This window comes from Kwoniella mangroviensis (assembly GCF_000507465.2).
Source record: "Kwoniella mangroviensis CBS 8507 chromosome 1 map unlocalized Ctg01, whole genome shotgun sequence".
NCBI lineage: Eukaryota > Fungi > Basidiomycota > Tremellomycetes > Tremellales > Cryptococcaceae > Kwoniella > Kwoniella mangrovensis.
This window is the reverse complement of record NW_027062533.1, coordinates 906,238-918,700: the sequence shown is the minus strand read 5'-3', so window position 1 is coordinate 918,700 and position 12,463 is coordinate 906,238. Positions and strand designations below refer to the sequence as shown.

The window sequence follows — 12,463 nt, the reverse complement described above, 5'->3', positions numbered from 1 at the left end:
TATAGAAATTATAGGCAGAGTATAGAAATTATAAGGCAAAATACCTTTTGCATTTGCGAGTAGAGAAATAACCCGGCGAGAGTTAGGAAAATGTGAATATGCCTGCCAATTTGCATGTGATCGCCGGTTATCTCGGTCCTGTTCAAACCACTCTCGGCCCTTCTTGATTTACGCTAACCTCTTCATGCTCATCGATGAGACATCGCACTTCGACTTCCCTCCACAAGCACCACAATGCTCTCAGCTGTACTTAAAGGTTGCTGGACTGAGATGCATACCTCACCGGCCAAAGACATACACCTGACAAGCCACATCAGCGAAAATGGTACAAGTCAAAATCAACGGCACTGTCAACGGTCATAAGACTGTCAACGGAGTGAACGGGGTCAATGGGCACGCTAAAGAAGATTACAGTAGTATCTTGACTAGGCCTAGACCTCAAGAGACGTATGATCTTACTTGTGAGTGCTCTCATCTACACGCCCAAGGATAGCTCTCCTGATTTCAGACATTTGTCAGCCATCGAACCGGACTCATTTTACGGTAAACTTCGTGATCTTTACGCGGAGAAGGTGCTCAAGACTCAGCTTGAGCAACTCAAGAAACAAGGCAGTTACGATGCATTCAAGTTGCAATGGCATCCAGCGTATGAAGTTCGAAGGCTCTACGGTGGTAAAGCGAGAGTATGTCGAGACGAATGATCCGATGCCAAATGATGCAGATAGAGACTGACGTTGTTGGTGCTGCAGACCGATGGTATTCCTCCGTCATTATTCTGGGAATCAGACGTAGGAAAATGGTAAGTCAACTCTTTCACTTGCGCCCACCATCTAGCTGATACATGCTTCCGATTTAGGGTCGAAGCCGCATGTTACTTCCTGTCTTGTCCTGATGCCAAGCGATTTACGCATTATGAAGAATTCGACGGGGCGATTCAAGAATTGGTAGATATGATAGAGAAGGCTCAACAACCTGATGGGTACTTGAATATCTACTTTACAGTAGTGGATCAAGAAGGGAGGTTCAAGAATTTGAGGGATATGCATGAGATGTGTGAGTGTGTTTTTGATCGTTGATTGATCCTAGGTATACTGAATCAAGATGAAATATCGTGTAGATAATGCTGGTCATCTGTTGGAAGCTGCTTTAGCTCATTATAAATATACCGGATCTCGACAGTTCATCGATGTTATGATAAGGGTAAGTCCCCTGACCTGTTCATTGACACACTCGACAGTGGGACTGACGGGATGATATCAGAATGTCGATTGCCTCATGCACCATTTCGGTCTAGCCGACAACCAGCTACATGGTTATCCTGGACATCCCGAACTTGAATTAGCAATGTTGAGACTATATAGCCTGACCCAAGATCGTAGACATCTGCAATTCGCCAAGTACCTTCTGGAAGCTAGAGGGGTCAAGAGGGATGATCAACGTGGAGATACATATTTCGTATGGGAAGCTAAACATAGAAAAGATGAGATTGTCCCTCCTACGATGGATACCATAGAGGATGTATGGTGAGTAATTCTTTGTTCTCGCAAGCTATCTTAGACTGATTGATTGTACTTGATGATAGGTATCACCAAGCTCATGAACCTATACGCGATCAAGAAGACGTCCTGGGTCATTCGGTCAGAGCGTTCTACCTATTGACGGCTGCTGCGGACTTGGGCGGATCCTTCTTGAATGACGCAAAGAGGTTATGGTCTGATGCGGTAGATAAAAAGATGTACGTTACCGGTGGTTTTGGAACGGAGCCAAGGGTCAGTACACTTCTTTCCCATGACTCAAATTCTCTACCATATCGTACTCACCGTGGGTGCCCATCTACAGATTGAAGGTTTCTCTCGTATCCCTCATCATCTCCCTCAATCAACAGGTGAAGGAGGATGTTACGCTGAGACTTGCGCGTCTATCGCCGTGATGATGACCTCGGAACGGATCCTTTCTCACGAGCTCAATGGGAAAGTCAGAGATGTACTCGAACTATGTCTGTTGAATAACACACTCGGCGGTGGGAGTCTGAAAGGTGATCAATTCAGTTACGCGAACAAGTTGGCAAGTTGGGGAGACGAGGATGTAATCCGACACGACTGGTTCGAAGGTCAGTATTCTCTTCTCTTTTTTCCCAGTACGCAAGCTCTGCTGACATACGGATGATGGATATTGTAGTTTGCTGCTGTCCTGGTAATGTCAGTAGACAGCTAGGTATGCTCGGAGGATATACGTGGTCGGTCAACATCGATGTACACGAGAGAATTATCAGCCTAGACATCTATATTCTCCTTTCTGCCACTCGGAACATCCCCTTACCAAACGGACAGTCAGCTACTGTATCCATGCGTAGTGAGATGCCATGGCAAGGGAAGACTGAATGGGAAGTCAATGCCCCGGAAGGTTGGAATTGGAAATTGAAATTGCCCAACCCCGATTATGCTGAGAATGTGAAGGTGAGTCAACCAAGCCATCATCAACCAAGTCTGAATGCGATCACTGATCAGCTTCGTTGTGCTTCAGGTTTCTGAAGATATCGAAGAGAGAGATCCTGGATTCCTCAACGTAGCTCTCCCAAATTCCTCTACTGTCACTCAATCATTTGATATGCCCATCCGATTACTCGCACCTCACATCGCCACAGGACAAGACACCCTGACAGTCTCCAGGGGCCCGATAGTCTACACCGCAGAGGCATACGATAACTTCGAGATCGAAGGGGAATACAAGCATTTCGAAGGTGTAGGTATCACATCCAACACGACTTTCGAGGAGCTTCAAGAAACAATCCATGGTATACCCGTTATAACCCTCCAGGCGAATCAACCTGCTTATGCACTTAACGAAGTGAACCAAGAGCAAGCTTATAGAGTGGTTAATGGTGACCATCCATCAAGATCATGGAAAAGGTTGAGTAAGGGATTAAAATTCGTTCCCTGGTTTGCGAGGGGTAATAGAGGTGGTGTAGGGCATTTGAGGACAGGATTTTTGAGAGCCGATGAAGTCTTATCTCAAGCATGAGAAGGTTGTGGAAATTCAAGCTTGATGTACAGAGTAATTTGAGATCTTTTCTTCTTCCTATTCACATTCTGTAGCCACGTATGTACCATGTCGAGAAAATGTACCCAAATCATTCTCGATCACTAGCACAAGCTTTATCTAAAGATTTCACTGTGTCATACTCAGGCGGACGCATTCTTACAAAGACAAGCGGTACTACGATAACGAGTCATGATGATGATGCATGAGACTGGTACTGTTCATGAATGCCGATGAGATATCTTCCTGACCTTATGAACATCCAATGCAAGAATCGACAAGTGTAGGTATTCTCTTGAAAGGTCATTATCACGATGGCGTCATCCTTTCATTCCATCTTTAATCATTATTCCCGAGCCGGTGTTTCTTCGCCGAAGATCTGTAGAACGCAGCATCATTGTCAACAACGTCCATAAGAGAGGACATGAGTCGTATGGAGAAGAGGAAGGATGGGTGAACTCACCTCCGCTAAAACCTGCTTATTCCCACCGGGTTTATTCATCACAAAGGTCTTCAATCCATTCTTGATGGAAGGTTGTTTCTGTACAACCTCCTTTAATTGTTCTTTAGGTAACTGCAATAATGAACCGAAACTAGCCGGTGAAATGAGTTTGACCAATCTTATAAAACCATCCCAGATCGGTTTATTCTCCCATATCTTCTTGGAAATCAATTTAGGAAGCACATGGTTCGCCACGAAGGGGATGAGTGATTTGTAGGTGGTGACTACCTGAATGATTGTTCGGAGGAACACAACAGGTAATTGGGTAGGTAAGTCGGCAATACGTGACATTGAGTTGGCAAGTATATCGGATCGGAATACCGTTGTCATAGAGAAACATATACCAATCGCTAAAACCAAACATAAAAAAAGCAGATCAGTAAATGTATATAGATGAACAACGATATTGGTCAGACCTACCCTCGATGGTATACCTCAATTGACTACTCTCATCCTGATGTATAGCCACCATCAAATCCGCAGGAGTCATCTTACCCAACATGGATGCGAAAGCCGTGCGCACAAGATCTTTATCGTCGGGATTAGCAAGGAGAGAGACGATTCGTGGGAGTTGTTTCTCTATTTCAGCCTAAGTGAGATTCACAAAGATTTCAGCATTCTTACACCTTCTCTAATGGCTCATTATCAAAAAAAAATGTAAACATACCCTGTCCAAATCGCCCACAACCGACGCCACAAACTTGCCATCCACGTCCTTCTCACTCAACAGACTCTTAATCACGCCAACTAACGCGGGGCTAGATCCATTCTGAGTGAGTATCCCTATAATCCTCATTGACAATCCCTCTGTACCCTTCTTGTACGATTTGAGAATATCAAGCAGTTTTTCGGTAGGTCCCAAACTCTGTATCAAGGGGATAAGTTGAGCTTCAAGGGCATCTTGAATATCGCTCGAGGGTAGTAGAGGATACAACGTGAATATCGAATCAAGTAATTCCTGTTTACGTTTGGTTAGGGCGAAACAGAGCTCGACATGTTGTTGAACCGTTTCGGCGGTTATTTCAGAAGGTGATGAAGGTAAGAATTTGGACGTTATAGGTTTTGGTATATCCATACCAACTTCCATCATCGTGATATCTTCGTCTTTGGGCTTAAGCTCATCTTCAGTTTTGATCTTTACACCATCTTCACCTCCGCCTCCATTATCATTCCCATTCTCCGCCTCACCCTCATCTTCACTTTTCTTGCCATTCTTCAATCTCCACAACACTCCCAGAGCGTACTCTACAAGTTTAGGCATCATCGGCGAATCTGGACCCCATTTCCTGACCGTGGTGATTATCGCGGGTACCCTGACTTTCCGCTCGGGGTGCGTACAAAGACCTAACAATGTATCTAATGCCAGCTGTCTGGCGGGCGGTCGAGTTTCGATTATATCCCTTAAAGCTAAGAATCCGACTAAGTTTCTATCGGTATCTTGACAGAGATCTTCGAGGAGTTGGGTAAGTTGAGAGGGGATTTCGGGGAGGCCGTTGATAAATGCGAATAATGTCTTATCTTTTGCGTCGATTTTGGGCAAGTAGGCGGTGAGGATAGATAGTAGGTTATCGGTATATGTGGTAGAAGGGGATTTATGTATCTTGGAATTGTACCATTCTTCGCTAAGCCATATGGAAGCGAATTTCGAGCTGCATTCAAGTACAAGAGTAAGCAGTGGCACTGGGCCAGCCTCGGTGCATGACATTGATCAAGGAGTTATAGCAATGATTTTGGACAATACTGTCGAATAGAGACCTTGACTCACCGATTCACAAAATCGTCTACGACGAAATCGGCGACTGCCTTTCTCCTTTCCTCATCATTCTCCCCTTTGACCCTTGTAGCAAGTCTAGCAAGAAGTAGCATCCACATTTCTTTCGGTTTGACTGCCAGCTTGATCGCATCCGTATCTACGTCATCTTGAGCGTCCGGTAAAGTCGATAGATCTGCTCCTGTTGTCCAAATACGCTGTAACGTTGTGCTCAAAACATAAACTTTATCTTCGGGATCTAAAGGTTCAGGTGGAGGGAGTGTGAACGACGTGAATGTTAGAGGTATATCTTCTTCTTCGGCAGGCAGCTCATCGTCTCCTTCGAGCTGCGAGTTCCACACAAAGCATGTCAGCTGCAATGCCGATGGGTCCAGGACAGCGCAGCTCACAAGTAAATCATCATCGTCTAGATCCATGTCTAGAGGGTTCAGCACCTCATCCGACTCTTCTTCTTTCGGTTCTACTTTAGCGATTCCTACGCCCAGTACTGATGCCAATAGAAGATGAGAATCGGATGTACCTCCGACAATAGCTTCTCTGGCATTCTATAGATAACAACATCAGCAGTCACTTCATCTCGTTCATGAAAGATTTAGCTTGGACTTACATCAAAAGCATGATTCAGCAATTCTAATGGTGCCACATCCAAACCTTGCATGACAGCTTCAATGACACTCTCCACTGGTAAATTCGTCACATCGAATTCAGGTCCTTTACCACTTCCTGATCCAGGTTGAACTCGTAATTCCCCTTGTAATCTGGCCCTCTTCTGAGCCTGTTCGCTCGATTCCGCTTCGTTGTCATTCACCTCCATAGCATGTTTACCTGGGGTTTTCGCTTTCCTCATCTCCCTTCGCATCGATACCTCGGTTGCGAATGCTGATTCCATACGTTGCTTTTGACGGAGTAAGGCTTCGTTGAGCCTAGCTGCGAAGTTGGCGAACGGAGGATGGCTAGGATGTCGAACAATTAGCATTACACTATCAGCCAGACGAGGTAAACAAAATACCTACCGTAATAAATGGGTCATTACTAATCTCATGGTCTTCTCCACCGCTCTGATCTCCATAGGTTGTCTGCCTGCTGCACCGAGGGCTGAGGGCGTCCAAAGTGTCATGGAGCTTATCAGCGCATCCGCTATGAGTGGTCGAGATTTACACAAAATAGGCAGGGTGCTGATAATTGGATGGAGAAGAGCGGGATCACTACACAATACAAAAGAACATTGAGCAACATCTCAATATTGTAGTAGACGACACTCACGAGAGAGAATACAGATGGGTGACCAGCTGAGTCAAAAGTGCACTTCCTTCTTCTTCTACCTCATTCACATTCAACGCGCAATCCGGCTGGATCATCGTGAAATTGACATCATTAGGGTTGGTCGCCCTATGCTGTAGCTAGATATATGAGTCAAAAATAATAAGCTCGTGCTCCGTGCGTACAGGATAGGCATAACTCACTCGGGGATCCGCTCCTGCAGCTCTGGTTCCAGCCAATACAACTTTCTGTAAAAACTTCCACGAGACGGCTCTAATACCTATATTGTTTGGTTGAGCGTTAGGATCCAGGGCGAAAGTGAGTATCCTCATTTTGGAGGTATTGAACATCTCTACTATCTCGGGTTGTGGTCTAGAGGTAGCTAATAAGCGAAAAAGAAGTGGGTAAATGGTTGAGAATATCGGTATGACCGCTTTGATAGTTGTGATGGAATTGGAGTTTAGGAGTTTGCAAAGAGCTTCGAGACATTGTTGGGCGACTAGGGTTATGTAGAAGAAGCGATTAGCTCTGATATTTGACATATAACATATGCAAGGGAGTGATACCACTAAGATAAGTGAGCTTACCGGTCAGCTTGACATCCAATTTCAACCCACTCCTCCCCACAGCCAAAGCAATCATATCCAACGTCCAGAACCTCAACATGGTATCGTCTCCCTCTGAGATCAAGCCCAGGAGCTGAGGTACCAATTCAGGTAGTTTACTGGGGTTCTCCTCGAATTTCCTAGCAGCATCGTTCAGTCCTTCTTGCTGAGCGGTCGATTCGGAAGGTAGAGCGAGTGCTGAAGTCAAGGTGTGCAGAGGATCTCCCAAGGTCGATGTTGAGGATGAAGAAGGAGCGGGATCATCAGGTAGGAAGTACCCTCCCAGGTCGTCCTCCGAGTAGAGTGACATGGTGGACGGGGGGTGAACGGGGCACGGTGGTTGAGAGATGGAAGGTAGACTGATGTGATGTACGAGTATTTCGATGGACATCTCATTTGGTTGAGAGTGGTCGAGTGCATCTTCTAGGTGACGAGAAGGCACACTCCCAAACAGGCGTGTTAAAGCCACGTGCTCGCGCGCCTAACATACAGGCCAGGTGTGAGTGACGCTCTCAACCGGATGATACGGCGAGAGTCTATTCAATCCACCTCAGCGTATATCATACTCCTTTCTCTTCCATACCACAGATACACCGAGGCATACAATCACTCGCCATGGTAAGCCAAATTGCTCTACTCGGTAAAGACGAGGATAGGGCACAAGCTGATTGACCCGCTCATTGTAGGCCGCCAACTCGCAAGGTATCCAAACCCTTCTCGAAGCAGAGAAAGAAGCTGCCAAGGTGGTCCAGAAGGCCAGGCAATGTAGGTGACCTCGTCTCAGCTATGGTACCGCATCTCTCCATATCGGGATCTAGTAGCTGATGACTGAATGTCACTATGCAGACCGAGTTCAGAAGTTGAAAGATGCTAGATCAGAAGCTGCCAAGGAGATCGAGGCGTACCGTGCTCAAAAGGAGGAAGAGTTCAAGAAGTTTGAAAAGGATGTGAGTTTTTTCAGTGTATCACTTGGTCCTTCTCGTTGAGATAGTGCTAGGATGGACTTGACCGTTCCCTCTCTATGCTCCAATCTCGCTACCTAACCTCGAATGTGAGATTGGACATCGCTGACTTTCGAGTTCTCTTTCCTCCTTTACTCAATCTCCCTTCCTATGCACAATGTCATCGTCAAATTCATGAACCGTATCATTCCCTCTCTCTTTCCATCCCCCTTTGATCATCTTCTTTCCTCACCTGTAAACATTCATCTTCCACGACATCAGCACACATCGCAAACATCCTCTTCCCAATCATCCATCGACAGTAGCACCACTACCCAATTAGCCGACCTCGACAAAGCGGTAGAGAAGAACAAGGCAGAGGTGATCAAAAAGATCGTGGATAGGGTGTTACAATCTGATCCTAAGCTACATGCTAATCTGAAGAAGATTGAGGCGTAGACAACCTTGCATGACCGGACGAGGTTGTGTGTTCATTGTAGATTCTTCCGATTCATAAACACAAACAGAGATGTGATTTGTATTTGCTCTAGATATTCCTATTCCATCTCTTACGAGATCTCAGATGTGGTCAATTGAGATAGACGTTCACCTGAAACGATGGTGACGTGTTGGCGATGGTCAAAGACTGCAGAGGATAGTCGAAGAGATGCCCGACCATTCCTTACTTTGGGTTTCTCCCTATCCGGAAGCATGCTTGCATTGAACTAGTACAAGGATGAGACCACCTTCATCATAGTCAAGATGCTTCTTCATTGGGAAAAGTGCAAGATGAGATTGATACTATCATTAGTGATGAACGTGTATCATTTGATGAAGGGATCGGACAAGGTGTCAAGATCCCGGTTACGTTACCAAAACACACTTCATCAACAATGTTCATGTTGTTCACCTTCCCTCCCACCTATCTTACTATCCCATATTCCTAGATAGCTGGTCCATTGTCCTCTTTGAGAGACTTACCATCGAGGCTCCCCTCTATCCCTATCTGTTTTCCTTCATATTTTCTTGCTTCTTTACTACCGTCAGTCGCTTTACCATGTCAAACAATAACACCAACAATACCAACCTTCTCTCAATCCTCACATCCTTGTTCAAACTCTGTTGCGGATCCACATCCGAACCATCTCCTCCTCCCCAGCAGCAACAACAAGGATACCAGGGATATCCAGGACAATATCAACAACAGCAACAGGCTTATCCACCCCAACAACAACCTAGTTGGGCTAATGTCGCTGGTGGACAAGGTCAACAGGGTTACCAGCAATATCATCCCAATCAACAGCAGCAAAACTACCAACATCAACAGCAGCAATATCCTCCTATCCAACAACAGCAGCAACATCAGCAGCAACATCAGCAGCAACAATGGCAAGCTAACGGTCATGGTCTGAGTAAACCTAATTCACCTCCTGGAGGTGTCCTTGGTCCACATCATCCTGCTCAGGTGAGTATGCGCCTCAAATTATGACATTCCACACATTGAGTGAACTCGACTGATGTTTGACATGGGCGTGATGTTAGAACCAAGATCAAATTAACGCTACGAACCAACGATATACGGATCTGAGGGATAGAGCAAGGAAGGAAGGTGATGAAGCTCATCGGTGGGTTGATCATACCCATACTATTTCCAATAGAACATATATAGGGAAAACGAAATGATATTCTGATATGTTTTTACATGTAGATGTTTTGCAGAATCTCAAGCGGCTTATCAGTAAGTAGACAATCTATAACAATGTACAGAGAGTCGTTCAACGACTGACTTGTTGACGACACTCATAGATCAGGAGACGGTGCTCGAGCTCACGAGTTATCAGTACAAGGTAAATCTCATCAAAGGAGACAGGATGAATTGGATGATGAAGCCAGTGCATGGATATTCAATGGTACGCAAACTTGAACAGACTCGTCCAAAAAATTTATTGTAGTTGTTCATCTCCTCATCTTCAACCCGCAACGTAGAAAACAACAAATCCTCTCCTTCCGATACGATCGACCTTCACGGTCTATACGTCAAAGAAGCTATCGAACGTGTCGAATCCGCCATTAGCACCTCTCAGCGTAATGAGTCCGACGAGCTGAGAGTGATAGTAGGTAAAGGTATACATTCTCAGGGGGGTAAGGCAAAGATCAAACCTGCAGTGGAAGGATTGATGGTAAAGTGAGTTGAAGAATGTTTATTGAAGTTTAATCAATCTCAACTCCAAGGGAATAGACCATGCATCATCTAGACGGGAAGTTCAGGTGTAATCAATTGATTAGTTCTAAGTGCTATCATCAATGATTCAACCCTTGATCAAGGAATCTTGTCCTATCCTTAGAATATCCGTTGAATAGCAATCTGGACGTTAGATAACAAGCTAACACCTCTAACACAGGTACAACCTAACAGCCCATGTGGACCCTTCCAACGCCGGTGTGCTCATCGTAGATCTACAAGGCCGAGCGGGCGGACAGAGATCAAGGGATGCCGGTGGATTGGTGGATGAGTTGGATAAGGACGATGAAGGATGTAAGATCATGTAAACTGTAATTTAGGACTGAAGTCTAATCGTCAGTCACGCCACGGTCGGAGAGGAACATAGGACAACAATGTCTCTTTTGATGGGACACGATACAATAGGATAGTGAAGGATAGACATTAGACATAGGATATACAATTTAACTTTTATTTTTTGGGCTCTTGCCGATGTAACCTTCACTTGCGATGCTTGCATCAGAGGTTTGTTGAACGAATACTGTAGCGAAAAAGGTGCTTGTCCGAGAAGAAGGGAAGAGCAATTGGAAGCTCGAACATACATCCAACTGAGAAGAAAGATAGGTCACTGATACAAGGCTCAGAGACAGAAACCTGTGTGATAAAAAGACAACTCATACCGTAGTCCAATCAATTCGGGAATGCTTGGTTGTAAGCTAGTCGATCACTCGGCTACGCAGGGACGTTTATTCTGATAAGGACAAAAGTGATATCATCATCCTGTATGTACTGTACCCTTCTTTTCATCAGGGTCGATACACTGTAATCATACGTGAGTGGCTTGTTCAACTAAAGAATTTCGAGGTTCTCTCTCGTTCAGATTATTCACATATTGCAATAAGTCTCTGTCCAGATGAGTTCTCGCATCAATTATTTCATACCGCAACACCCTCGATTTTATGGATCCTTTAGGTGATCGAGTATGTCCCATATCACGAAGCTGAGGCTTGCAGTAGAATCTCTCACCCATCGCTACGTTATGTGTTCTCGTGCACGTCTGCCGAAAACCCAAGCTCGACATGATGTTTCAGCTTATTCCGAAGAGAGACAACCGCAAGTTTTGATCTTCTTCGGGTTTCAAAGAACCGTTATTGACCCCCCCCCCCCTCTCCTTGGAACATGACTAACTATTTGGTATCTGATACATCGGTGATTGCTGCTTGGTACTTTTACTTTTTAGACCCGATTTGATCCGATACCGCAAGCACTGCACCGGCGGCATGGAAAAACTTACTTTTCAACTTTGAACCTGAAAATGATCAAATCGATCAATCAGATTGTGGTGGAGGTGGCAGTGGTTTTGATCTTCATCCTTTGCATCCTTTGGGGAAGGGAGAAGAAGAGAGGGTGATGTAATGTACTGTACTGTACAGCAGAGTGCCGTATTTGTTTGTGCTGATACCTCGTGACCGCGTATGCATGTCAAGCGAGTGGTAATAGACGGAAAGATCTGCGAACTGTAAACTGTAGTAAGCAGGTGACTTTATGCTGTAACTTATATGGTATGGTGTGGTATGGTATGGTATCAGACTGAGTCCGTCATCATATGTCTATATGTCTGTCTATATACGGCGATCCGACTGAGATTTGCAAAAAGAGAGATAGGAATTACCGAATATGGTGAAATACCATCCAATCCGGTTATATAACCTGGCAGCGACTGCCACTCTCACCCCATCCCTAATCCTAATCCTGCTTCTAATTGCATTACGACTGCACATTACAAGTTACATTACAATTTTACCCTCAACACTTCCCTACCACCACCCTACCGACCTGCTACCCTGTTACTACACCGAAACACCATCAAAATTGACACCAGCTACCACTGCATCTCCCATCCACATCCATATCCATATCCATATCCACCACCACCCATGACAGACACAAGACGACGATAACACCACCATCCATACTTCAAGTGTACAGTACGATCAGCGAACACAGCTTTGCATATACGACTGTAGCCATAGCCGTATAAGGGAAAGACCATCTCGTCAGTTTAATCAGATTGGTCATCAGTTCAAAACGAGTAAAAAACCCTACTTGCCGCTGAGGATCATT

At 45.1% G+C, this 12,463-nt stretch overlaps 4 protein-coding genes across 4 annotated transcripts; 3 read left to right on the top strand and 1 right to left on the bottom strand.

Annotated features, from left to right (window-relative positions):
* Positions 1 to 322: 322 nt before the first annotated feature.
* On the top strand, positions 323 to 3,021 carry I203_100338 (uncharacterized protein; the record flags this gene model as incomplete). The annotated part of the gene is made up of 10 exons (XM_065516621.1): positions 323 to 447; positions 509 to 683; positions 750 to 799; positions 857 to 1,053; positions 1,118 to 1,200; positions 1,261 to 1,523; positions 1,583 to 1,769; positions 1,840 to 2,110; positions 2,179 to 2,456; positions 2,524 to 3,021. The coding sequence occupies 10 exons, from the start codon at positions 323 to 325 to the stop codon at positions 3,019 to 3,021; spliced, it is 2,127 nt and encodes a 708-aa protein (XP_065373439.1).
* A 364-nt stretch (positions 3,022 to 3,385) lies between these two features.
* On the bottom strand, positions 3,386 to 7,487 carry I203_100337 (uncharacterized protein; the record flags this gene model as incomplete). The annotated part of the gene is made up of 11 exons (XM_065516620.1): positions 3,386 to 3,418; positions 3,503 to 3,891; positions 3,962 to 4,130; positions 4,209 to 5,190; positions 5,307 to 5,638; positions 5,702 to 5,857; positions 5,920 to 6,265; positions 6,326 to 6,517; positions 6,576 to 6,712; positions 6,776 to 7,071; positions 7,160 to 7,487. 11 exons carry the CDS (start codon positions 7,485 to 7,487, stop codon positions 3,386 to 3,388), a joined length of 3,360 nt encoding a protein of 1,119 aa, XP_065373438.1.
* A 305-nt stretch (positions 7,488 to 7,792) lies between these two features.
* I203_100336 (V-type ATPase, G subunit) lies at positions 7,793 to 8,577 on the top strand (the record flags this gene model as incomplete). Its single annotated transcript, XM_019149063.1, has 4 exons — positions 7,793 to 7,795; positions 7,864 to 7,942; positions 8,024 to 8,124; positions 8,401 to 8,577. 4 exons carry the CDS (start codon positions 7,793 to 7,795, stop codon positions 8,575 to 8,577), a joined length of 360 nt encoding a protein of 119 aa, XP_019001590.1.
* Positions 8,578 to 9,175: 598 nt separating this feature from the next.
* On the top strand, positions 9,176 to 10,668 carry I203_100335 (uncharacterized protein; the record flags this gene model as incomplete). The annotated part of the gene is made up of 6 exons (XM_019149064.1): positions 9,176 to 9,583; positions 9,661 to 9,743; positions 9,827 to 9,856; positions 9,925 to 10,028; positions 10,105 to 10,303; positions 10,521 to 10,668. The coding sequence occupies 6 exons, from the start codon at positions 9,176 to 9,178 to the stop codon at positions 10,666 to 10,668; spliced, it is 972 nt and encodes a 323-aa protein (XP_019001591.1).
* Between the last annotated feature and the right edge of the window lie 1,795 nt (positions 10,669 to 12,463).